Below are 27,689 nucleotides of genomic sequence, written 5' to 3' on the forward strand. Positions count from 1 at the left end.
TGCCATTTTCTCCTCCAGGGGATCTTCCCAACCACAGATCGAACCCACACCTCCTGCACTGGCAGGCAGATTCTTTACCACTGAGCCAGTAGGGAAGCCCTTGTCAGTATGTACTAAAAGCCATGAAGTATAACAGTATGATTTCCAAGAATTTACTCTCAGATCATAATAATGAATGAAGGGAAGATTTAGCTAAAAACGATTAAGGGCAGCACTGCTTACCATGTTAAACTGAAACAACCTAAATCCAATAAAAGGGAACTAGTTTAAAACATGGTATATCTAGGTAGCTAAATGTCTCTGGAGAAGGAAATGGCAACCCACATCAGTATTCTTCCCTGGAAAATCCCATGGACAGAGGAAGCCTGGTGAGCTACAGTCCATGGGGTCTCAAGAGTCGGACATGACTTAGCGACTAAACCACCACCACCAGGTAGCTAAATGTAGTATATACAGTACATATATACAGTAAAGTCCCACTTAGCCATTATAAGTCAGGTTATAGAGAAACACCTATCACTGAGATGTATCCTTAAAGAAAGACCAGATGTCAAAGTATCTGTTTCTAAAGAGGTCACAGACATGGAGTGACTTCTATCTAAAGTAACAGTACAAATTTGTATGTACTTGAATGGATGATATAAATGAAAAATGGTGAAAAAGTTGGATGACTATTAAATTTTAACAAGTATAACAAAACATTAGAAGCTTTTAATAATGAGTTCAGTGTTGTCTAATAAAACAGGTGAATGATATAACAGGTGATGATGAAATATTCTCTATCTGTATTGTCCAATACTGAGCACTTGAAATGAGGCTAGTGTTTTCAAAGAACTTAAGTTTAATTTAAATGTAACCATCTATGGCTAGTGGATATGCTCTGGGCTCTGTAGGTAGAGTAAGGTCTTCGGAATCAGAATCTTGGCTTTGTGTGGACTTTGCCACTTACTAGTTGTAGGACTTCAGTTTATTAATCCTTGATAATCTTGTTTCCTCATCTGTACAATTGAGTTAACAGTGTATTTAAATTTCATAGGATACATAGGAGAAGTCACTGAGATGATGCATGTAGAAAGCAGCTTAGGAGAGTGCCGGCCATTCAGTAAGTGGTCTACGACGATGAACATTTTCTTACCTCCTTGATGCAGTCCTCAGAGACAGAGTCACAGCACTTGGAGAGGATTGTTGTAATATCTTCAGCAAGTGGCAGAACATCTTCCAGATGTGCAGTAGGCACTTTCTGGGCAAATTTGATGAGATGGCTGAACAGTTAAAAATGAATGATTAGTTTACCTATATTCTCAGTTTTCTTAGTTTCATTATGAACATGGTCTGGAGGAATAATATCCAAGTTTTACTTCTTTGTCCTCAACATTTGCATAGAGCATATCTGTCATGTAGCAGATCCTTTGTGCAAAAGTCACTATTGAAAATTCAGCCATTCCCAATGAATCTCTTCATGTTTTCAGTACTGATAAAGAGCTTCTCTTCTGGCCAGATTTTTGTAGCTGAAGCAAGCCTTTAAAATGTTAGATCTAGGGACATCCCTAGGGGTCCAATGGCTAAGACTCTGTGCTCCCAGTGGTTCTGGGTTCAATCTGTGGTCAGGGAGCTTCATGCCTCAATGAAAAGATGCTGCATACCACAACTAAGAGCTGGCCAATAAACACAGCCAGATAAATGCATTTTACAAATTAAAATGTTAGACCTAAAATGGTAATAAAGAAATGTCTAGCATCTATTCATAGGGTCAATGTTGTGTTTTGTGGCCCCTCCTAGTCTTTAGAATTGTTCATAAATTTACTTAGAAACTACAGATAAAAGGAATAGTGATGTTTTGTTTTCATTAAATATTCTTTTGAAATATAATTCTAACTGTATGGCATTCTCTCATATGGATATATTATAATTGATTTAAACATGCTCTATTCTAGGCATATTAGGAAATGTTTTTCCTATTTAAAAAAATGTGGCGGCAATATTTTTAGCTAAACTTTTGTTCACACTCAGCTCTTCAGAGTAAATTTCTACACACTAATGCAAGCATAAGTTTATGATATATAAATTATATCTTATATATTATTTATGGTATATATTTAAGATATATAAAGCCATTTATGTATGTACATCTTTATAGGATGTTTTATACTATGAATTACTGTGCTCTACACACCTAATACTCTTAATGCAAAAGAAAAACTAAAGGGAATTTCAAGAGAAAACACAATTTAGTTTTTCAGTAGTTCTAATGGAAGATTATCTTTAAAGAATTCATGAAAGTAGCTTCTATGGCCTTTGGGGGAACCTTAAGATCTGGTGCCAGCATGAATTATTGCATTATCATTAGAGGAAAGAATTTGTGAATTAGAGTAGGAAAAATTAAAGAGACTGTAAATACTAAAGATATAAAGCTGGCAAATATAGATGTCTGATAAGCTATGAGAGAATTGTAAACATAGAAACTGTCAAAATTAAAGTGTGACATTAACAAAGCCATACAAAAATCAAAGTGAAGGTTAGAACAAAGTAAATAATTAAAATAAATTCAAGGAGCTTAAGAGATATATAAAAAGAATTCAGGAAGTTTTCTTCCCAAGGAAAAAATGGGCAAAGCAAGTAATGGGTGGTGAATAAGAAAATGATTGTTTTTGCTTGTGTGTTTGCAATATACAGCATTATGAATATTGAGGAAATAATTTCTAGTGGTCTACCAGTCTTATGATGAGTATATGGAAAATGTTGATTAAAAGCAAATTAGGTTTTATAATAGTCTTGTTCCTTTGGTTCATGTTCTGTGTAGAGAAAATAAAAAGTAGCTGAGCACTATTTTTGAGGATTGTAGGAACATAACACTATAGTTTGTATTTTCTATTGCAAACATTTTTTTAGAGAATCCTAATACAGATTGATAGCACAGAAATAGCTACACATACTGATTGCGCTTAATTTTTACCTGAGCCTTGACTTCTCCTTCCCATAAGCAGCGTATTGTGAGCAGATTCTGTTTGTCATAATGGTGAGAAGTGAAAAATGTTTAAGCTGAAGTCTCTAGAAAATAAATGAGAAATATTTCATTAGATGGTCAGGATACATTGAAAGCAGTGTGCAAAAGTAGCAGAAAAAAGGGACATTCTGACTCCTTTTAATGACTAGAAAACTGAATTCTGACCAAAGGAACATTTCCCCCAGAGTTGCTTATGTGTGTTTTTCCATTAACAAAATAAAAAAGAGGCATTTAAAAAATATTTTCAGATTCCAGAATCTGAATCTAACATTATTTAAAAGGAATGGCATTAATAGAAGAAAAAAGTACATAGCTAATGATGAATATATAGCTGTGATGAAATGACACCTACCTCTTTCAAAAAGCATACTGTTGGGTTTGGTGAAGTACAGCAGGACCCTACCATAGAGAGATAACTCTTGGTGTAACCGACTAAAAGTGTCAGAGGAGCTTGTCCATAATTAATGGAATATTCATACATAAATCTGTAGGGGAAAAATAGTAGGATTAATGAAAATATTTGTGGGAAACAACTCACTTTTTCAAAAGTGTTTTGATGGGGGAAAAAAAAGGATGCATGTTACTTTATAGTTTTAATATCTAAAAAAGCACCCGGGATATAGAGCAGGGGTTATAATACTAGTCACTTTTTTTTTAATTGTATGATTTTTATTAAGTGATATTTTACAGACTGGTTCGAACTCAAGTCTGCGAGTCAAGAAAAATTAAGTAAATGAAAAAAGGATATGGCAAAAAATGTGCTCCAGGTACAACAAACCAACTTTTTTCTTCAAGAAAGAAAATGTGGTCATGGTACACTACTTGAATTTTAAAAAGGAAACAAAACACATAAACTGAAAGTTACTGTACATGAAATGAGACAAAGTCTAATTTTTTACCTTCTATCACACATGTTCCTATAAAATAAGGGATGAGGCTAAATTCCTTCCAGATAGACAGTTGAGAACACCAACGGATTAACTATCCAGAAGGGCCAAGTCTCAAGTATTTCTCCCTGGCTGCCCAGTCTGATCCATTCTGAAGGGTTTTAAGTTCATGAGAAACTGGCTACATGATCAGTTTATAAATGGATATTAAGGCAATTTACTTATCACCATCTTAAGACATTCGGGATTGTCTTGAATAAGTGGTTCAGCTTGTACTGTTTTACTTAAGAAATTCTTTGATATAAGAGGAAACCTGACTTTAGCAAGGATGTCAACCATAAAAGGTTGGCGGTTAGGTTCATCATATTTCAACCATCTGACAGCAGCACATAAAACTGACCCTCTGCTCTGACAGAGGGTCCTGGTTGAGGAGATGTGTAACTTGCTTGACAAGTTGTAGAAATTCATCAGTTTTAGAAACATCAGTAAAATGCTGATGAATAAAGTCATCTGCAGTTGCTTTCCATTCAGGACAGTCTAGACACTCTGCTAATACAGTTATGCCAAGACGGTTTGAAGCATCAATTTGTTTTTTCAAAAAATCAACACACATTTGCTTCACAGGTTCAATCTGGTACTGGTTTGCTGCATCTAACAAGGACTGAGCATTGTTGCTATTCTCAGAAATTCTAGCGGTATAAGTGAATTCCACAAGTTGTTCAGTAATGTCAGGTTTGGCATCTTTGAGTTCCACTTGAAAGGACTTTGATTCAAGCATGTTAGTTGTGAACTTTAGGTTAAAAAAAATGAATGGCTGCAGCAAGACAACAGGATGAGCAGGTATCTTTCTTTCCTGGACCGTAAGGATCACATCACACAGTATTGTCTGTTTCCGCATGTTATTCATGACACCCATGAAACTTGCCAACAATTTGGCTTCCTCTCCAGTAGCAAGTTTCTTTTTGGTCTTCTTCTTGCTGCTCTTCTCCACCCCAGAGGCTTCCACTCTCCCTCCGTCAGCGTGGTTCACGCCCGGGACTCTCCAGGCTCGGCGAGAAGTTGCACACTCCAGGCACGCTTGGGCTTGTGTTCACCAAACACCAAGGCTGGGACAGTAGCTGCAGCACTCTGCTTTGGAACGCGCGGGCAGCGCCACTGCAGTAAGGCAGGGCCGGACAACCCGCTCAGAAGCTCGCTATAAGGCAATGTAGTCTCTGGGCTGAGTCTCCAGCAGAACTGGAGCTGGAAGGAGGTTCCTGTGGCACTATATACTAGTCACTTTTAATCAATATTTTCATTAAAAAAATCTTTCCCAAATTTCCACGTAGATTACTTGAGAGAGGTCATTTGTCCCTTTGTTCATTTAGCTTCTACCATATGCATGGCCTGGGGTGGCTGCTTATTAACGTTAATGAAACAAACTAAAATGAATGTAATGCAATTACCTTTCATTATCTGTTGAGTTTAGACAATTGTTATGTATTGGCTTGTTTATTTGTTGAAATTCATTTTTAGGAGTATAAGCCCCTAAGGGTCTAAAAAGACTCTGAAATCCTGGGCAAAATCTTCTCTGACAATTTACAGGTATTGGCAAACCAACCAATTTTTATAAAATTATCACCTTGACTTATTTCTAAAGCCAGTTTTAATGACATTTCTTTTGACTTCTCTGTGTGTGTGCATGCGTGTGTGTGTGTGTGTATTCTATTATTACAAATAAATATTTTCAATTTTTCATTTATATGGTCTTCTAAGTCTAAAGAATCAACATATAACCTTCTCGAGAATATTAAACAATGAAAAAAGAAATGTAATATGTTTGCTTTGCAATATGTGTCTTGTTGACAGCTGTTTCTGGGGATGTACTGTAGGAATGAGAAAAAGCTATTTATTTCTTATGCTCTGAAAACGAAAGTGAAAGTGAAGTCGCTCAGTCGTGTCGGACTCTTCTCGACCCCGTGGACCGTAGCCCACCAGGCTCCTCCATCCATGGGATTCTCCAGGCAACAGTACTGGAGTGGGTTGCCATTTCCTTCTCCAGGGAATCTTCCCAACCCAGGAATTGAACCCAGAGTCTCCCGCATTGCAGGCAGATGCTTTACCCTCTGAGCCACCAGGGAGGTCCTATGCTCTTTTGCACAGCAATAAAATCCTATCGGATGGAGTATGCAAAGATCCCTAACATAAGAGTAATCACAATAGCTGCTGTTAAATATTTGAAAATGTCACAAGGATGGGGGCATTCCAGGTGATTCTGCTTCAGATACTAGAACTAGGATGACAGAAGGTGGGGGTTTGGGAAAGTTGCTTTCATCTTCATCTGAGAAAAGGCATTTATAATAATCAGCACTGACAAAGATGGGCTGTCTTGGGTTACAGCCAATTTTCTGTTATTGGAAATTGTCTGGGTTGTGGTATGGTATAAAAGGTGTCTGTACACAGTAGGGGGTTAGCTTATTACATGTTTGTTATTTTGTACCCTGAAGTTTTACATGTGATGAAAGCTGCTTACCGATCAGCAAAGTCCTTAGGGTCTTTCCTGAATGCCTCACAGATCTCGTCATTTGTTGGCTCTACGTAAGTTGGAAATTCTTGTGGCTGGTGCTTCAGGGCAGCCATACAGAGCTTCTTTTCAAGGCCCTCATGGGTGCAGCACTCAGGAGTTCCAGGGTGCACTGGGAATGGAGAGTTGCTTTCACAGGACTTGTCAGACAATGCTGAAGTCTAGGATGAGAAAAGAAAAACAAGTAAACTCACATACATACAATTTTTTGGCCTTTAGTTCTCCACCTGGTATAGTATCTTAGCTCTAAATTTGAAAACTCTCATTGGAAACAAAGTTGTCTATGACAAGTTGCATAATTCTAGTTTCAGGCAAGTACAGAGTCTTATGTTAAGACTCAGAGTAGGACCTAAAGAAAACCTTCATTAATGAGTGGATGGTGTGTGACTACAGCCTTTAGAGGCTGGATCCTCTAGTTTAGTGTTTCTCCATGGGGATATTAACATCTCTGAAGATGAGGGAGGTCCTTTTAAAAAACTCCATTGATTCTGATATGATCTGCCATCTGCATTCTGTTCTAAATACTATGCTGAGAATGGTTACCTCTCTCTGCCTTCCTCCCTTCCCTTTGTAACTTGAACACACTCTTAATTCTTGACTGCCTTGGTCTTCAACACTGATCTATGTTCTTGAACACAGTGGTTCTTGAACCTGCTTTTGCATCATATCACAGACTATATAAAAATTGGAACTGCTTGGGCTGCATAACACAGAAATTCTGATTCAGTAGGTCAAAGATGAGGCCTGAGGTTCTGTTTTTTCCCAAAGACCCAAAGTTTATTTTCCTGTGTATCATAGCTGAAGCAGTGCTACAACTTAATTTACTGCCTCGACAATGGTAGACTGATTCATGTGGGCAGATTAAGCCCATGGTAATACCACCAAACAATTGTAGCAATGAACTGTTCTTTTTGGGAAGAATTTGATATCTGGAATAATTTGATGCATGGAATAGAAATAGTCATCATGGAAAAAATTATTTGAGGATTTACATGGGAAAAAGACTTTGACATCTTTACACTTACTTTATAAGTTATCTTTTTAGGACAAAACTTCTAAAGATCTTTCCTGTCAGTGAAGGAAACCAATGTGATATTAGTTTTGTAAACCAGAAGTAAACAGTGAAACTTTCACCATTTCTTTCTCTGGCAACTTCCCTATTTTTCCTTTATTACTTTCTTCCAAATAAGAAAAGTTTACAAAGAAAGTAACATATTTATAGAAGAAAATTGCTTTGAACAACAGGAGAAGGAAGATGTAATCCAAAAAACATCAGTGCCATTTCTGTACTTATGATCTGTCTCTAACAATATTGGAGCCCATCTTTGGTCAATGGATGGGTTAGCAAATATATAAAATAAAATGGAAATAAAAATGTGCTCTGTTTTGATTACAATTTGTAGCTTGCTTGTTTAACATAGTGCAGAAGGTAGGGTTGAAATAATGTACTTTTGTGGTTTATGGGAGAAAATGTTAAAATTCTTAGAAAGTAGATAAGGGCCAGATAAAGCAATTAATGGGTAAGAGTCACCGTGTAGAATATATTCTAATCAGGTCTTTGGAACATTGTTTCTGTTGGCTAACTGCCACGGCTTTGAATAGGGAGATATTTGCCTGTAGAGGCATTTATCAAGATGCAGTTAAATGCCATTTTTATTTGGCCTGATGACAGTACCAGTAAATTGCTAGAAACACATGTAGTCCCGCCTTTTTTAGCTACTGTCTATATTTTGAAAACTGTCATTTCAGCATTTTAAATTTCTGCAGATATACTCTAATGGAGAAAATGCAGAACTTAGTGTGTGTGTGTGTATATAGGCCAATTTTTGAACCTCAAACTAGTTTGAAACCAATGCTAAGTTTTTCCAGGGCAGCTGGTACCAGTCTTGGCATGATACAGGTATGCGTATTGGTAGGCTTCTAAGATATACAGAATGTTGGAATTATTTCAGGAGGTTCATGAACTACACCCCAGTTTTCTCATTTGAAACTTGTAGGACCAACGGGCAAAATTGATCACTATACTAGAATAAATTTTAGTTCTGAGATAATAGGTTTCATATTTCCCCTAAACTTGGAGTAGGTGGGTTGGTGTCTAAGATTTCCCCAAGATGTGATGTAAAGGCCTATCTCGACTCTGTTCTATGGGCCACAACAGATGAGGCCAACCACATATCCCTACCCTGTTGTCATAGCAGTCAGGATCGGCCCCTTCCGCACAGCAGGTTACTGTTAAGGAAACAACTTCGTTCACAAGATGGCTGATCTGTTCAAAGGTGCCACCGGGAAATTTTCTGCTGTATAGGACCATTGACCTGAGGAGAAAAATGAACATACTCAGAATTTTTAAAAGTCTTCATGTTTGTGCATATTTTAATATGAAGTCTCTTCCATTGTCTTTTTAGTGGAATTTTGCACATGTTCTTGACCAATAAAAATAGGACATTGACTTTAAAAATAGGTTCACTTAGAACAAAACCTCATCTTGTAAAGCAGTAGAAGATGGAGTTGAGGGGTTCCATCAAACCAGCCTCATGTTCTTTCCTCTCTCAAGCTTCTCTGAATGAACCTGTTCTTGCCCTTGTTATGCTGTTTGCCATAGTCCTAGCATGTACTGCTGCCTTTTAATTCATCTTAGAAAACTATGCTTGCTCTCAACTCATTGGTAAACCTATAACAAATTCTCAGACCATGGTAGGGGTAGTTCAGCTTGAATCTTTGGATGGTCTCCATATGCCTAACGTCTCTTCCCACTTTGACCCTGGGACTCTATCCTCTTAATCTCAGTGGAGCTCAGTTTAGCCCCTGAAGCTGAATTGAAGTTACCTCACATTGAGCTTTGGAGAAGGCAATGGCACCCCACTCCAGTACTTTTGCCTAGAGAATCCCATGGACGGAGGAGCCTGGTAGGCTGCAGTCCATGGGGTCGCTAGAGTCGGACACGACTGAGCGACTTCACTTTTACTTTTCACTTTTATGCTTTGGAGAAGGAAATGGCCACCCACTCCAGTGTTCTTGCCTGGAGAATCCCAGGGACAGGGGAGCCTGGTGGGCTGCCGTCTATGGGGTCGCACAGAGTCGGACACGACTGAAGCGACTTAGCAGCACCCTGAGCTTCATTCTAGGTCAGGTAACCAGGAAGAGTGAATGAATACATCATACTTACAAAGATGTGAAGTCATCTCTTCCCAGGCTGGCAAGGTCCTTGCAGACTTTATCTTTCTCATAATCTCGGCCTAACAATCAGAAATACAGAAATTGAATCTTTCCTCTTTAAATGAATGGTCCATTAAATGTGCATATACAAAGGGACATGATTCATTGATATGAAACTAGCATTTTCTTAATATCTTTATGCAGCTTCATTTTGGGGGTGCCTTCTTGTTTCTCACAATGGATCAGAATTTGATAACATACTATTTGATGGCATTCTATAAACTTTAATGACAATTAAGTTAAGAAAAAGAATGAAATAGTACTTAAAGTAGATGAATCAAAATATATATGCTAACTAGTAAATTGGAAGTGTTCTTTTTGATATTAGGTCACTCAGTCATGTATGACTCTTTGCAACCCACTGGACTGCAGCATGCCAAGCCTCCCTGTCCTTCACTATCTCCTGGAGCTTGCTCAAACCCATGTCCATTGGGTTGATGATGCCATTCAACCATCTCATCCTCTGTCGTCCCCTTCTCCTCCCGCCTTCATTCTTTTCCAGCATCAGGATCTTTTCTAATGAGTCAGCTCTTCATATCAGGTGACCAAAGTATTGGAGCTTCAGCTTCAACATCAGTCCTTCCAATGAATATTCAGGGTTGATCTCCTTTAGAATGGACTGGTTGGATCTCCTTGCAGTCCAAGGGACTCTCAAGAGTCTTCTCCAACACCACGGTTCAAAAGCATCAATTCTTCAGCATTCAGCCTTCTTTATGATAATGTTAAAAGAAAGCTTTTTATCCCTCCCTCTTTTCTTTGCTTCAGATTCATCCAAGGGCTCAAATGAACCAAGAAGAAAATAAATGGAGAGCATGTCTACATTCCAAAGTGAAGCACTGGGCACAGGCATGCAGGCCTTTCAGGGAGGGGTGTGAGACCTGGTGTTGCCACTCTTGCTTCATTCACACCTCCAGACTCTCTAACAGAAGGCTGAGTAAGCTGAGGGAAAAATTGGAAATTAGGCAAAATAATTTTTTGGGAAAGTTGTCAGTCCATGTGATGGGTTCGGGAGAGTGGTAAGAGAGTGCTTTTCTTCACTTCAAGAATTGTAAGAGAGGCTTCAAAGAACACATTCAGACCTTGATAGGTGATCCTTGGAAGATGCGATGGCATGGTCAGGTATCTGATTCAGCCTTGAGAAAACTGTACATTTAGAAGGTCTGGTTAAGTGGCCTGGGGCAACAGAGGTTGGGCTGTGAGTGGGAGACTCTGCTGTGGCCTGTGTACCTGATGCTGATTGGGCAGGAGAGCAAAACTGGCCTGGAATCATCCTATCTCTCTCTTTTTTTTTGAAGTGGGGAGACATTTATGTAGAAGGCAGTAGGCTACCAAGAGTAGGATGCCCTTGTGCAGATGCAGACAATTTGAAAATCAAAGGGCTAGAGGGAGCTCTTAAGTTGCCCGATGATGTGAGTGATCACCAGGGATGATGGGGAAAGAGATCTCCAAAGAACCCACAAAAAGAATGTGTTAACTCTGATCATCTGTAACCAGAGAAAGGAACGCTACCTCACCAGGCTGCCCACTGAGTGAGATTTGCTGCTGCTTATCTTTCCTGCTGGCTTCTTTTTTCCTTGTGTTAGCCCTGGAGGAACTAAAAGCAGCCTAGAGAGTAGGATGAAGGAGAAGAGAACAGGCAGAGGAAAGTATATGATCCCCTTTGCCATTAAAGGCAACAAGACTGAAATACAAATGACCTGGGGGAATCAAACTTCCCACTTTAAATGAATTTACAATTTTTTAAAAATTTATTTTTAATTGAAGGATAAGTGCTTTACAATATTGGTTTGGGTTCTGCCATATGTCAACATGAATCAGCCATAGGTATACATGTGTCCCCTCCCTCTTGAACCTCCCTCCCACCTTTCACCCTTTCCTACTCCTTGACAGATGAATGAATAAAGCTGTGGTACATATATACCATGGAGTACTACTCATCCATAAAAAGGAACACATTTGAATTTACAAATTTTTGATGATTGACCAGAAATTTCCATGACTGTTATAAGGTGGTTATTTTGAGGTTCAAAAGGACCATAAGACCTTATTTGTGTGATCAGAAAAATAAAAGCCCTACTTTCAAGTCCCTCGACATGGTTGGGAAAAGCTTGTTCCCACAGGGAATGAGTACTTTGTTGATGGTGAGACCCATGTTTTCAACATACGTATTACATACACAGTATGTTTTCAACATACCTATTACATACACAGTAGGAGAACACAGGGAAGGCAGTCAATATTTGTCCCTGATTCATCATTCATTCAAGTAAGTCTAGGAAATTTCCCAATATTTTGATACTATATTTTAAAAAATAAGTATATAAGTGGCCCAGTTCCTATTATAAATTGTTTTGATGTTTAATAACTCATCCTCCTGGATTTAAATATTGGGAAATCCTTCTTGGGTGATATGATGGCAACTACTGGTGTGCCTTTTACCACCTAGATGGCCTTGCCTCAACTCCACGGAAGAATAAATATATGTAACACAGGGTAGAAATTCTTCTTGTTTTTAAATTGGAATGTGTTAGTTTCAGGTGTACACAGAGTAAATCAGTTATACATCTATTTACTCTATTTTTAGATCATTTTCCCATATAAGCCATTACAGAGTATTGAGTTCTCTGTGCTATACAGTAAGTTCTTCTTAGTTATCTATTTTACATCATATATTGCTTATATGTAGACATTCTTGTTTTATGATTTGGAGTGGAGGTGGTAGTGGTTGGATACTGACCAGGGAAGATTGTTTTTTTCCCTTTTAAAAAGACTCTCTTTAGGATTTGTTTGAATTAATGGTGAAAATGCCTGATTTTGGTGAAAACTGCTCATAGAGGAAACTGTTGCACCCTAAGTCTTTCAGGTGAGCTGTTTAAAGTATATATCCAAGGTGAGAAGTCAGAATTGAGGGACAAAAGCTTTCTTAAGTGTCATTTTGTAATAAGGGATTAACAATACCATCAACATGACAAAGTGGATAAAACCCTACATAATCAAATATCACATTATCTTGGAAACTAGGATAAGACAGTAGGATTGACAACAGCTTTTGATACTCTATTGACTATCTGAGAACCTTCATGTCTAGTACATTTCCTGTAATTTATTAACTCATTTACAAGGTTGGATATTGTCAGTTTCAAAAGGTCAAAATAAAGCAGGAATTTTCTGTTAATCATTAATGGTATCTGGTGGGACTGAAGATTAGGGCACAGAGGGAAAGATTTTAGGATACAGCTATCCTCCTGTAAGGACAGAACAGGTAGTATGAGGATATCAGCGACATTTGTTACTCCTGGGTAGAGCTGAGAGAAATGGCGGACAGTAGATTTTAGTTCAGTGTGAGAGAACTTTATAGCTGTGGCTAATTAATAACTGAAATGATGAACAGCTTTTTGAAGCGAGTTTGTTTTGTCCTAGAAATATTCAAATAGAGTTTAAATAACAGTATATTGGGGGCTTCCTCGATAACTTTGTGGGTAAATAATCCACCTGCAATGCAGGAAACACAGGAGACTCAGGTTCGATCCCTGGGTTGGGAAGGTCCCCTGGAGGAGGAAATGGCAACCCGCTCCAGTATTCTTGCCTGAAAAATCCCATGGATAGAGGAGCCAGGTGGGCTACAGTTCATGGGGTCACAAAGAGTCGGACCCAACCAAGTGACTAAGTATGTGTGCATACATACATTATAGATTCCTGGATTTAGTACACAGTTGTATCCTCATGATCTTCCAGGTCACTTCTAAAAGTTACAAAGTCACCCTTTTTGAAATAGTAAGAGTAAGAAATTATATAGAATCTTTTTTCCAAAGCTTATCCTTTGAAGCTACTCAAAAACATAGCTGGAATAAGAACTCATTTATTCTCAATGCAAACGGGCTAACTTTGTTTAATAAACTCTCCCTATAAAACTTCAGAGGTCACTTTTGTTTTATTGTGACCAGTCAACAAAATGCAAAATGAGAGCCTGCATTAAGTGGGGACACCTCTGAATATTTAAGGAACGATTTTGTTTCTAGCTTTCCAGGTTTCTCACTTCACTAAGGAAGCAGAGTTTCACTCAGTGTGTTGAGAATGTGAGCACATGTGAATGTAGTGCAAGTGGACACTACTGTTTAAACACTAGTTTAAACAGCTTTAATTAAATCAACTGTGTCTGTACAGAAGCACATTGAAATCCATGTGTATTTTTAGTTAGAATGATAACTATTATTAGTTAGAATGACAGAAAACTGAGAAGCTAGATCAACTACACAAGACTTAAAATGGTTTTGGAACCATGTTTTCTTGGAATATTCAGCCTTGGGCAAGACAGAAGCAAGGGAAAAAGCCCAAAAGAGGCACTGAAGAAATTTAGAATTAAAATATAAGATAAAACTGTTCTTACAGAAGTAGCCCGTAGAGGAAGCTGTTACACCATGTATCTTTTAGGTGGATTACTTTAAATATTTCTGACCAGAAAAAATTCATTTATTCAAAGAGATCTGGAGCTTAACTGGCTAAGCGAGTATGCTAATCACTTTTTCATCTTCTAAAAAGTAGCAAATACTGAAGTTAATTTGAAATGCAATTTATTAGAAATCGATTCCTTATTCCATGGAATACTGCATAATGTTTTCACAGCAGTTGAGCTCACTTTGATTCATATGATTAAACCCTATATCAAGTGAATTTCAAATGACATACTCTGTTATTTCATGTGTCATGTGGCTGGGAAGAGGACAGTCTGGACTTTGAGGCAGCTCTGGTAAATATTGGCATAATCCCGGTGACACTGGAAAATCATTTTCACATCCTGATTCCTCAGCACTCAATGTTTACAAATGTCCTTAACGGATTTGCTTTTTGCAGTAGCGTGCCCCTTTTCTATCTGTATTGCAAAACATTTTGGTAACTTGTGCCTCATTCTGGGATTCTGAAAACATTTGGTTTACTTCTGGGAAATCTTTACTGCTTTATGTATCTCTCACCTCTTGCAACACAGCTGACAATACTTGTTCATACATGGGACAGACGTGTCTTGAGGACTTACTCTGTGCCAGGCATTGGGTTCAGTACTAAATATACAATAAAGAGCAAAATAGACATGACCTTGCCCTTGTGGAACTTTTACTCTAGTGGGGATAGACGATATGATACTTACTGTGGTGATACAAACTTTAGGGTATTTTGAATGTTTTAACTATTGGTTTAATCTTTCTCTAAAACCATATTGATCCTCTAGAGAAGCTGTATAGCAGTAGCTATGGTTAGAGCCTAAATAATACTGAATTGAATTAAAAAAAAAAAAAAAAGCAGGATGCTAAGAACTGTCTTAAGTTGCTATTTTCCTATTATGTTCTGGAGAATCATGGGCTTCCAGAGCTGTTGGGCATTGACATTTTTGCAGTTTTATTTGTTTGACATTTTTATTTCCATCCTGCACTGACAGACTCATCTATGTCAGAAAAGGTCAGTATACTCATGCTTTAGACTTAAAGAATAAGGTTTGTACTATTCATTTGGACTAGTAGGGCTAGATATTCAGAGTAGTGGTTTTAGTTGAGAACTTAAACACTGTTGGGCTAATTTAGGAAGTTGCCCTGTTAATCAAAACTAAAGGAAAAAAAAATCACAAAAAACAGATGTCACTAGAAACACTGTCAATGAAGAAGTGGTAATCAAATTAGTACTTTTATTTCATTTTTTCCCCCAGTTTTCTTGGGGGGAGCTCATTTCCATTCACATTTTAAATCATTATTATCTAACCCATTGATCTGGTTTCATACTGATATTTGCTGGCAGGTATGTGGTTTTGAGTTTAAGTCAATGGGCAGAAATTAAATTCTTTTTAATATTGAGTTCTTTTTAATATAGAGTTCTACATGACTTCTACTGACTTCTACATGACTAATCTAGAAGAAATTAACTGTAACTTTTAGGCTGCCATCAATGGAACATTTCAGATGTTGAAAATTCACAAATAGTAGAAGATAGGATAGCAATGGGTCAGTTGCCCAGATATTACAATTGCAGTAGAGGATGGCCTCATAGACTCACTCAAATGTGATGTCTTTGGGTTCAACATGGGTGGTAGGCCATATAGATGCTACCCTCACCAAAGTCCCAAAGGAGGCATTCTTCCTCCATGCATCTCATTTCACCTCTCCTTCGCTTCACAAATTGAGCACCTTGTCATCTACAAAGCCTTTTGCAGAGGTGAAGATAAAGGAGCAAGTTTCCTTCTCCCACCTTTGGCATGAGTGACAGTGTTGTCTTTGGTATCCTGACTTGGAAACTTAGAATGCATTACAGGTCTTGGTTTTTAAAACAGCATAAGAATAAATAACATGATAAAGCACCATATAAGAAATTTGAAAGCCACCAATACTTAAGGAACTGAGGTCTGATAGATAAGAATAAGACCACAACACCAATAGCAACAATGGTGATCATTGCCATAGAAGACATTGAAACAAAGCATATGAACTCCTAGAATGGAAGAGGGCCTTTAGAAAGACTTGTGGAAGGAACTGCCACTTGAAGTGGACCACGAATGATGGGCAGGATGTTAACAGGGATAAATGAATTGGGAGAGGAATTTTAAGTAGAGAGAACAACATGAAAAAAATATATGAAGTTAGAAAATCAGTCATATCTGGAGAATGAATAACCCAATAAAACTGAAGTGAGGGACTTAAATACTAGAAAAGGTGATCACCAAAGTTTTACTTATTTTTTTAAGGTAATTGGGTATTTACTGAAATAACATTCATGTACAGGCATGAAAAACTTGGAGTTGTATTCAAGGAAGAGTAATCTTAGGATCTAAGTGAAATAGTACCTTGTTATTAAGGCTGTTCTATGAAATACGTTAATCTATGTAAAAATATATAGCACATCTCCTGCCTAATATGTACTGCAAGGGGATCAAACCAGTAAATCCGAAAGGAAATCAACCCTGAATATTCATTGGAAGGACTGATGCTGATGCTGAAGCTGAAGCTACAATACTTTGGCCACCTAATGCGAAGAGCCGACACATTGGAAAAGATCCTGATGCTGGGAAAGATTGAAGGCAGGAGGAGAAGGGGGCAACAGAGATTGAGGTAGTTGGATGGCATCACTGACTCAATGAACATGAGTTTGAGCAAGCTCTTGGAGATAGTGAAGGGCAAGAGAGGCCTGGCATGCTGCAGTCCATGGGGTTGCAAAGAATCGGAGATAACTGAGCAACTGAACCATAACAACAAAACGTGGTTAAAACTCAATGAATGTTAGCAGTTCTTCTCATGGTAAAAATCTACTGACAGTACATAGTAGGAAATACAACTTATATGCCTTGTGATCAGGATCCCATGTAACTTGCTGCAGTCCTCTCGGGTGGTAGGCTACATTATTTTCTGGTCAGAGGAAAATGGTAGAGAAGGTGAAACCCAAACTCCTAGGAATCAGGGAATTGAGTTAACATGTATCCCAGTTACCTCCTGGCCAACTCCCCCTGGATCTGGTCAATAAAACTGTAATCTATCAAAAGTGAGATGATTTCACTCATTGACTCTTTCCTTTGGGAAGTCCCAGCCTGTCACAGGGCCTGGAAACCTATAGTGCTGTATTTCTATTGCTATGGTAATAAATTCCCACACATTTAATGGCTTACATTTACTTCTTAATATTTAGGTTGGGTAGTCTGACACAGATCTCACGGAGCTAAAATCAAGGTGTCAGCAGGGCTCTGTTCTTCTGGAGGCTCTAGTTTAGTTCAGTTGCTCAGTTGTGTCCGACTTTTTGAGACCCCATTGACTGCAGCATGCCAGGCTTCCCTGTCCATTACCAACTCCCAGAGCTTGGTCAAACTCATGTCTATCGAGTCAGTGATGCCATCCAACCATCTCATCCTCTGTCATCCCCTTCTCCTCCTGCCCTCAATCTTTTCCAGCATCAGGGTCTTTTCAAATGAGTCAGTTCTTCACATCAGGTGGCCAAAGTATTGGAGTTTCAGTGTCAGCATCAGTCCTTCCAATGAATATTCAGGGTTGATTTCCTTTAGGATGGACTGGTTGGATCTCCTTGCAGTCCAATGGACCCTCAAGAGTATTCTCCAACACTACACTTCAAAAGCATCAATTCTTCAGTGCTCAGCTTTCTTTATGGTCCAACACTCACATCCATACATGACTACTGGAAAAACCATAGCTTTGACTAGATGAACCTTTGTCAGCAAAGTAATGTCTCTGCTTTTTAATATGCTATCTAGGTTGGTCATAGCTTTTCTTCCAAGGAGCAAGCATCTTTTAATTTCATGGCTGTAGTCACCATCTACAAATAATTTTGGAGCTCCCCAAAATAAAGTCTCTCACTGATTCCATTGTTTTCCCATCTATCTGCCATGAAGTGATGGGACTGGATGTCATGATCCTAGTTTTCTGAATGCTGAGTTTTAAGCCATCTTTTTCACTCTCTTCTTTCACCAAGAGGCTCTTTAGTTCTTCTTTGCTTTCTGCCATAAGGGCGGTGTCATATGCATGTCTGAAGTTATTGATATTTCTCCCAGCAGTCTTGATTCCAGCTTGTGCTTCATCCATCCTGGCATTTCACACAATGTACTCTGCATATAAGTTAAATAAGCAGGGTGACAATATACAGCCTTGACATACTCCTTTCCCGATTTGGAACCAGTCTGTTGTTCGTGTCCAGTTCTGTCACTTCTTGACCTGCCTACAGATTTCTCAGGAGGCAGGTCAGGTGGTCTGGTATTCCCACCTCTTTACGAATTCTCTGTGCTTTGGAGGCTCTAGGGGAGAATCCATTTCCTTGCCTGCTCCAGTCTCTAGACACCTCGGCTTCTGGGCTCAAGAGCCCCTTCCTCCATTTTCAAAACTGGCAACTTTGTACCTCTCTGCGCCTTTTCTCCTTAGCACATCTTCCTCTGACTGATTCTCTTCTGCTTCTCTCTTGTGATTGCATTGGCCTTACTCAGGTAATACTTTCTATATTTTTCTGTTTTAAGAACAGCTGAACCTGCAACCTTAATTCCCCTTTGTGACGTAAGCTAGAGTTTTTTCAGGTTCCAGGCATTCTGACATTGACATTTCTGGAGGACGCTCTTTCTGCCTCCCATACATGTTACTATTTAAGCCTGAGATTGTACCCACCATTAGGTGACTCCAAATGGAGACCAGAATTGGTGTGGATTCATATAAGACAGTCTGATTCCTAGAATCCCACTAGCTGGCTATGCATGTTCATCCCTATTGTTTCATTGTTGTTTTTCATTTGGTAAGTTGTGTCCAGCTCTTTGTGACCCCCATGGACTATAGCACTCCAGGCTCCTCTGTCCTCAACTATCTCCTGGAGTTTGCTCAAATTTATGTCCATTCCATCAGTATCATTTCATTAGCTGCTGGGAGCCACCACAGGAGATCCCACCCATGACAAAGGTCATGCGGAGAGAACCTGACAGGCAAAGGCAGATCAGGCCTCAAGGGACCCCCTGGATCTGCTCGAGCATCTACCCCAAAACCAGAATCTGTCTGTCTTACTATTTTGTGCCTTTCACCAACTCTTCTGACATTAACAGGGGGCTATCCCTGACCACCTTTCTCTTGAAAAAGTCAACTTAGGGTTTTAGTTAATAAGTCTCCTGGGAATGAAAGGAATATTTCTATTTTAACCCCTCTGTTGGCATTCTAGCTTGCCTGACAGGTTTATCCATACTCTTGCAATTAACACACATGATTGTTCACAACTCCCCAACCTTGAAAGGCACAGGAAGCCAAAACATTCTAAAAGTCCTTTAAGGGATGAAAAATTATTAGAATAGATAGTACTGGTAACTGCTACTGCTGCTAAGTCACTTCAGTCGTGTCTGACTCTGTGCGACCCCATAGACGGCAGCCTAGCAGGCTCCCCCGTCCCTGGGACTCTCCAGGCAAGAACACTGGAGTGAGCTGCCATTTCTTTCTCCAATGCATGAAAGTGAAAAGTGAAAGTGAAGTCGCTCAGTCGTGTCCGACTCTTAGCGACCCCATGGACTGCAGCCTACCAGGCTCCTCCGAGTACTGGTAAAGGGCTTCATTATTGGGCCAATGCTTGCTGCCAAGTCCCCATATCCCTTGTCCATTGTGCACCTGGGAGTGCATTAGTTAACACAGTTGGAATGTAAGAAAAACAAGTAGCAGCCTTGGAATTAACCACATCAGACCTCTGAGCTAATTGTTTCTTTCTTTGTTGTAACTCACTGCACCTTTGCTCCCTGAGAATGTAACTCTGTTTAGCACTTTCTGAGGCTGACATAGATTAGAAATATAAAGAAAAAACACTTCAAGGGAAAATAAGTTTTCTGGTTGAGCAGGCTTTATCAAAAAAGGGTCATAAAATGTCCACAGGCCTCTAAGGCCAGAAGATAATGTACACAACATTGTTTATGGGAAAGGTATGCAGAAAAAATCCTGGTTTAGATAAAGACGTAATGTTTGGGCTGACTCTGTATTACTTTGCATCTTTAATTTCCCTCTATGTACAAGTCAAGGTATAAAAGTTCCTTTCGAAAATAAAGTTATGGGCCTCGCTCACCGAAGCTTGGTCTCCCCCTGTCATTCTTTTTTTCTTTTCTCTCCTTTTCTCTCTGTTCTTCTTTCAGGATGCCTCCTTGGAACACAGGAGCTTTATTGGCTTTCTGTGTAAACCAAGAAAGATCAAGCCTCTCTCTCTTCCCTTTTTACTTTCCTTATTGCCTATGCCGTCATCCTGAGGGTGCCCCTGGATCCTGCTGGGGCTGGACCCCAGCAATTAGCCTCTCAGTAGTGATTCTACTTTGGATATAATTCAGTTTTGAATTCTACTTACCACATTATGCCAAATTTTGCATTGTTTTTTAGTTTGAATTGTTTAGGGAAGTGATGGGAGGTAGGGTTTTGATTAGGGAAGCCATTACAATAGCTGGATGAAGGGGAACAAGAACATGCACAAGGAGAGTATAAGGAAATGGAACTGTACTGGTAAAGAAGCTGCCTGCCAATACAGGAAATGTAAAAGATGCGGGTTTGATCCCTGGGTTGGGAAGATCCCCTGGAGGAGGGCATGGCAACCTACTCCAGTGTTCTTGCCTGGAGAATCCCATGGACAGAGGAACCTGGTGGGCTACAGTCCATAGAGTCACAAAGAGTTGGACATGACTGGGAAGCAACTTAGCATGCAGATAGGAGTGTTCCCAGGTGTTAACTAGAGCTACGCAGAGGGCAAGGCGACAGACAAAAGGGAACACTGAAGAGGCTCTGTGCAAGGCTGATGTGTTTCAGGGCTAAAATATTTAGAATATAGAAGTGATTGAGTATAGATTAACAAATGGAAAGAATAAAATCCAACAATGTTCTACAAGATGGAACACAGATGGCTTAGAGGTGATAGTGCCCTAAAAATAGGGAAGTTTAGAAGACAGAGCCGGTTTCATGGAATAGGGATGAACTGAGGTTTGGATCAGTTGTGGATGACCTTGGTGGACAGAATGAATTTCACTTACTTCCCCCCTAAATCAGGGGTAATGACTGGTTCTCTCTTATACTTGTCCTAAGATTAGTTAAAGACTGTTTCAGCTACGTGTCTCATGAGAGGCAGTGAAGCAATGATTGTGAGCATTGTCTTTGTAAACCCAGTGAATTAATGTAAAATTCTGATTCTGCCAATTACTAGCTCGGTTATTTTGGATAAGTTACTTAGCCACTCTTTCCCTCAATTTTCCCACTTATAAAATGGGTATAATAGTACTGATAGTCATCATGGTGTTGAAAGGATGAAGCAAATGTATCTAAAAGATTTTAAAGGAATGTATCTAAAAGATGTAAGTTGGCACATTGTAAATTATTAGCTATTTTATTCAGTTTATAAAATCTAGTGTCAGTGCTTTATAATGAAAATAACAAGAGACTTAAAATCTACTCCTTCCAGGATATCTGTGATGTGTCTTAGTTGACATTTCTTGTCATTGCTGTTTAGTCTCTAAATCATTTCTGACTCTTTTACTATCCCATGGACTGCAGCCCACGGGCTCCTTTGTCCATGGAGTTCTCCAGGCAAGAATACTGGATTGGGTTGCCATTTCCTTCTCCAGGGGATCTTCCAGGCCCAGGGATTAAGCCTACCTCTCCTGCATTTGCAGGTGGATTCTTTACCACTGAGCTACCAGGAAAGCCCCTTAATTTTCCTTAAATACTCAAAACTGTCTTATGAGGTAGGTACTCTAATAAACTTAATTAAAAGTCTACTGACTGTACTATGTGGCAAGTACTGTTCTAAAACTGAGGATTCCAGCCGGGAACAAAAAATCCTTGATTTCATGGAATTTACCTTTTACATCTTAGTTTCATTACAAAAAAAAATAAATGAACAGCAGGTGATAAGATGATGAGTGCTAAAAACAAAAGCAAAATGAGACTAAGATGGGGTAAGGGAATAGAGAAAAATGTAGTAGGTGCTGTTGGTAGGTAGGTTGGTCAGGGAGGCCTTCTCTATATGTGAACTTGGAGCAGACAGAGGGGGGTCCATGCGAAGTGACCATAGATACTAGAGGGAGGCCAAGCAGTTCCTTTTTAATGATTTCAACTTCTTTCTATAGAGATCAACCTTGTGACCTTTTAAAGTGTGTGTACACACCCCCATAGCCCAGCTGTGACGGTGAGTGCGTACCTGACATTGGACTTGACAGCAATGAAGCATAACTTGGCTATTGATTTCCACAGAGGTTAGCATTGCTTTCGATGATCGAGTTTAGATTCTTCTCTGACTTCAGTTCTTCCTCCTTTCCCTTATCATCTAAGCCTCTTTAAGCTTTTACTTGGGCTGCTTTGTGAGCTTAGATCAGGTCCTATTTGTTCCTAGCCTAGGACATTTGCACCTGGCTTCCTTCTGCTTGAAACATACTTCTGGATATTTACACAGCCGTCTTCTTTTCATCATGTAGATCTCAAATCCTGTGTCACCTCCTCTGTCACCATTATGTTTGCTTTGCAGAGATAATATATAGACATATCTGGGAAATTAGAATATCTACTTGCTCTAAATTACTTCTCTTTAGCATTCAGTATAGCTATGTTCCTTAATCAAACTTAGGACAACTTTGATTTTCACATGGCTACTGAAGAAGTGGTAGTCAACTTGTAGAAAAGAGAAACAGAATGATTCAGCAGTGGATAAACCATATTGTTTAACCATATTGTCTTAGGACTGTTTTGACAGCTAACTGGGAGAAAGGAAAATACAGCTTACCCAGCAACCTGAGGGAAATTTACTTTCTTGCTGTTTCATATCATGTTTAATAAAATTGACTTCCCTGGTGGCTCAGACAGTAAAGCATCTGCCTACAGTGTGGGAGACCCGGGTTCAATTCCTGGGTCAGGAAGATCTCCTAAGAGAAGGGAATGGCAACCTACTCCATTATTCTTTGGATTTCCCTGGTGGTTCATACGGTAAAGTGACTGTCTACAATGTGGGAGACCTGGGTTCAAGCCCTGGGTTGGGAAGATCCCTTGGAGAAGGAAATGAGATCCATTGGAGAAAGAAATGGCAATCCACTCCAGTACTATTGCCTGGAAAATGCCATGGACAGAGGAACCTAGTAGGCTAAAGTCTATGGGGTTGCAAAGAGTCAGACATGACTGAGTGACTTCACTTTCACTTTAATAAAATTATGCTGAGAATGAAATGCTTAAAGCAAAAGGAAAATGTGCTTGCCAACAGCTCTTATAAACAGCAGTGGTTTATTTCTTGTAGCATTATTTCTGTGGTGATTGTGAGGCTGTGTCAGTAGCCTTCTTGCTTGTTTTTTAGAAGAGGGAAAGATACAATTTGGATTAGTGCTTTATCCAGTTTTGAATACAGAAGCCAAGTGGAGGCAATTGGTGGACATAATTTTCTTGTCATTCACAGGGTAGCTAAAGTGGATATTATATCATTTAGATTTAACATATTTGGTAAGCCCTTCTCTCACAAGATGTATACAAGGGCTTATGAACTGAATCCCCAGTACCATCTGATATTTGAGTATGGGCCTGACTGGAGCTAATGCTCATACTGTATACATTTTAGAGCTGATGTTTTCCAGAGACTGTTTCTACGGGATATAGGCATTTTAGGAAAGAGCCCATATGTCTGGGAAACTCTGGCTTAAATTTTCTTGTTTTGTTGTCCTATGAGTTCTGAGAAACCAAAAACATTGATCATAAACCAGCAAAGAAGGACTAATGTATGGCTTATTTCTTAAATATATTTGTATATAGAAACTTCTTTATAAAATGAGTGTTAAGGGACATACACCTTGGAAAAGGGGTTCTTTTTTGGGTGGGTGATAAGTCAGCTCTCAAGAACTAGACAGAGAGAACTATAACCCTAACCAATCCTCCAGCATCCAAAATTCCTTTCAATTACTTTAATATGTGCACTTCCTGCCAGGAGTGAGCACACCTCGCTTTCAGGTAAATCATCGACTTGGTATTTGGGTCATGCTCAGGTGTTATAGAACTGAGGACTGATGGCTCAGGACTACAGTCACCAAATATTGGACATTTATTAGGTAATTGTATTTTATGTCTCAGGTATCATCCTCTGAGCTATGGCACATAGTTAACCAAGTTCATTGTGAAGTTCAGTTCAAGGGAGCTGGCTTGAAGTTTTTAGCATCCGTTACATCATGGGCTGAGAGAATGCTACAGGATGTCGAAAAAGAGGTTGCTGAATACTGGTATTCTCCAAAGCACTGTAACTGAAGTTAATCCAGTGTACACTTACTGAGTCAGTAGAACAAAACGGCACATTCTGGCATTCACATGTAGTCCCAGAACTTAACCATTACTGGCCTTTCTGTGTTGTGAAGATCCAGATCTGAAACTAGTTCAGGAGGACTTTCCAGGCTCAGATCTGCCCCAGGGAAACCCTGGGAAAAGGAATAGGCTTTCAGGGTTCCTTGGGACCTGGGCTATTCAGAGGTCTTGTAACAGACATGAATAAGACAAAATTTAAAAATAATTTGAATGAGAAAAGAAGATTATTTTCTTAAAAAGTGAATGTAAAAGAATAAGAAAGGCAGGAGTAAGATTATTCTTGTCACAGTTAATAACTGATTCCTGGGGTACACATATTTTATTCCACTGGTTAAATGTTGTTCATATGAATTCTAATATATGACTTGGGTAAAGCTGTTAACTGGCAGCACTACATGAAAATTTTAACTTTTCAAAGCAGGATGAATGCAGATTCCATTTATAAGCATTAAAGAATCACCTAGAAAGTAAACTGAGACAGATTATGAATTTTGAAGCTTGGGAACTTGCCACAAAGTTGTATATTGCTCAAAGATGAAGACACTAGTTGATAAATGAACTCAATGAGAAATATAGCTCAAAGATCTTAATAGTCATATTTCATAGCTGTTAAGTTCTTTTTTTCTTTTTTTTTTTTAAATTTAAATTTATTTATTTTAATTGGAGGCTAATTACTTTACAATATTATATTGGTTCTGCCACACATCAACACTGGGATGACCCAGAGGGATGGTATGGGGAGGGAGGTGGGAGGGGGGTTCAGGATGGGGAACACGTGTTAAGTTCTTTTATGTGAGATATTTTAGAAACTATAATGTGGTTTCAAATGTTACATATAGAGGATTCCTTGAAGAAGTTAAAAAAAAACTCACTTGACTTCATGCATCATTGATATGGTACATCATGCTCTCAATGGCAGTGAAAAACGAAGCTTAGTGATGGATCACAACCTCCCTCTGCGTTCTCTTTTAACAAATAAAAACATTCTAATTTTGAACCATTTTCTTAGATCTTGGTTATTAAGAAAGTAGGGAAAGATAAATGACAAATCATATAGCTTTTCTTTCTTTCATGAGATTCTTCTTGGCTATTCTATTAGAAAACTATGTCACATCTGAGTTTAAGGTTAACCCACTTTTATTCTTCCCTCTCTCCCTCTTTTATATGGTAATGAAATTAAACTAGTGGAAGTTCTTGCAAATGGTCACAGCACTGGAAATCTTACCTCTCTCTAGAGCATGCACAAAGGCTACAGCAAGGAGGAAAACCAGGATCCTCTTCATTTTTCTGCCACCACGTCCTGTATCACCTCCTTCTCCTGCAGGTTACCCAGTTTAAAAAAATGGCAGCCCAAAGTAACCGATTCCCTTTTACTAAAATTCCGAGCTATGCACTAATCAATTATTAATCTCTACACAGAAGCAAGGGCAGTCATCCTTGGGCCACAAGAGATAAAGTATCATCAATCAAAGCAAATAGACAAGCTGTAGAAAATGTAGTGGAAAATCTAGGAGAGGTCAATCATTAACTTTGTCAAACTGCAAAAGAATCAGGATATATATAGATACCCCCCACTCCCGCCATTGCTGCTTTTCACTGAAGCTTATCTCGTGTATTTATGGGTGCATTTTCCCTCCCTCTTTATGTGTTGTCTTTGAACATTCCCTACTCTTCTCATGTGTACAAATGGAAACTTGAGGTCTCTCTTTGTTTAAACCTACTTCAAGTAAAGAGTATCTTAAAATAGCACTGACTAGATGTTTAAGTAATAAGGGGGAAAAGTGAGAACCCAATTTATCACAATTGCTCAAATCCATAATCTTAATGCTATGAATTTTATTGAGGATGATAGGATGGTACTTTATGTGCTATATTACACATATATTTCAAAAGCACTGAGATACATATTGAAATAACCCTTGAAGTGAGGTAGATAATAACTGAGGAGGTTAAATGGTTTGCCCCAAATCACAGTGGCAAAGCTTGCGTTCCTTAGAGCTCATTTAAAGTTCTTGTTACTAATACTATACAACTGGTATATTTTAGGATAACATAACGCGAGTTCATGATTGGCCTTGTAAATGCAGAATCCACTATCTTCATTTTGCAGATAACAGAACTAAACCTCCAGCTCTGTGACTTGCCCAGAGAGGCACAGGCAGTTACTGTTCATTCCATCATTGGAATCAGGTCAACGTTTGGTTCTTGCAATAGTCCTCTTTTCAGGAAATGGGGTCAGATAAGGTTTGGGTGGACTTCCCTGGTGGCTCAGACAGTAAAAGCATCTGCCTACAATGTGGGAGATCTGGGTTCGATCCCTGGATTGGGAAGATCCCCTGGAGAAGGCAATGGCAACCCACTCCAGTACTCTTGCCTGGAAAATCCCATGGACAGAGGAGCCTGGCAGGCTGCAGTCCATGGGGTCACAAAGAGTCAGATACGACTGAGTGACTTCACTTCACTTCACTTCAAGGTTTGGGTACACCAGCTCTGGAATAAAACCCCTACTCAGCTCTCCTTTGGCTGTATAACCTTGGGAAATCATTTTGTCTAAGCCTTACCTCTCACCTATGTAAGTAGTGATAACTCTTAGCACTTTTGTTACAAGAGTGTTGTGAGTGTAATAAAATGATGTGCAGGGTTAACCATAACAATAAACACAGGGTAGCATGCATTAATACTGAAGTGAAGTCAAGGCACTCAGGCGTGTCCGACTCTCTGTGACCCCATGGACTGCAGCCTGCCAGGCTCCTCTGTCCATGGGATTTTCCAGGCAAGAGTACTGGAGTGGGGTGCCATTGCCTTCTCCAGGGGATCTTCCCAACCCAGGGATCGAACCCTGGTCTCCCTCATTGTAGGCAGATGCTTTTACTGTCTGAGCCACCAGGGAAGTCTGTTAACCACTTAGCATTAATGTTAACCACTACTGTTATTTTAGCTATTCTCTTCACTGGCTCTCTAAATTTATAATAACTAAGAAGGTTGATGAAACTAATGTGGCCTGGAACTCTGTAGAAAATCTTAAAGCCAGCCTATATCCTGGACTTAGGACCATCACAGATAAGTGGTAGAGAATTTTGATATCAACTTAGTAACTAAGGATGAACTGCATGGGTATATTTCATGAAAGTCTCAAACTGCATAACTAGTTACATTTTTAGTCAGCTTCTCCATCTATATTGAAAATTGTGGAGTGTTAAGTTCAGAAAAGGGAGTCCAGAAAGTTC

General features: G+C 39.1%; 1 protein-coding gene across 2 annotated transcripts in view; it reads right to left on the reverse strand.

Annotated features, from left to right (window-relative positions):
* The window catches only part of GC (GC vitamin D binding protein), a 43,372-nt gene extending 17,464 nt beyond the window's left edge, over nucleotides 1-25,908 (reverse strand). Inside the window, exons 1-7 of one of the 2 annotated variants that reach the window (XR_011567216.1) lie at nucleotides 25,688-25,908; nucleotides 9,621-9,690; nucleotides 8,637-8,769; nucleotides 6,404-6,615; nucleotides 3,357-3,489; nucleotides 2,954-3,048; nucleotides 1,136-1,262 (exon numbers count right to left, since the gene is read on the reverse strand). Coding sequence is in view for 1 of the 2 variants with exons in the window: in XM_070791563.1 (XP_070647664.1) it covers nucleotides 1,136-1,262; nucleotides 2,954-3,048; nucleotides 3,357-3,489; nucleotides 6,404-6,615; nucleotides 8,637-8,769; nucleotides 9,621-9,690; nucleotides 25,688-25,745 (828 nt within the window). In the remaining variant the exon portion in view is untranslated. The remainder of the gene's footprint in view (nucleotides 1-1,135; nucleotides 1,263-2,953; nucleotides 3,049-3,356; nucleotides 3,490-6,403; nucleotides 6,616-8,636; nucleotides 8,770-9,620; nucleotides 9,691-25,687) is intronic. The other variant, XM_070791563.1, reaches the window with a different exon arrangement.
* Between the last annotated feature and the right edge of the window lie 1,781 nt (nucleotides 25,909-27,689).

The sequence above is a fragment of the Bos indicus genome, chromosome 6 (assembly GCF_029378745.1).
Source record: "Bos indicus isolate NIAB-ARS_2022 breed Sahiwal x Tharparkar chromosome 6, NIAB-ARS_B.indTharparkar_mat_pri_1.0, whole genome shotgun sequence".
Classification (NCBI taxonomy): domain Eukaryota; kingdom Metazoa; phylum Chordata; class Mammalia; order Artiodactyla; family Bovidae; genus Bos; species Bos indicus.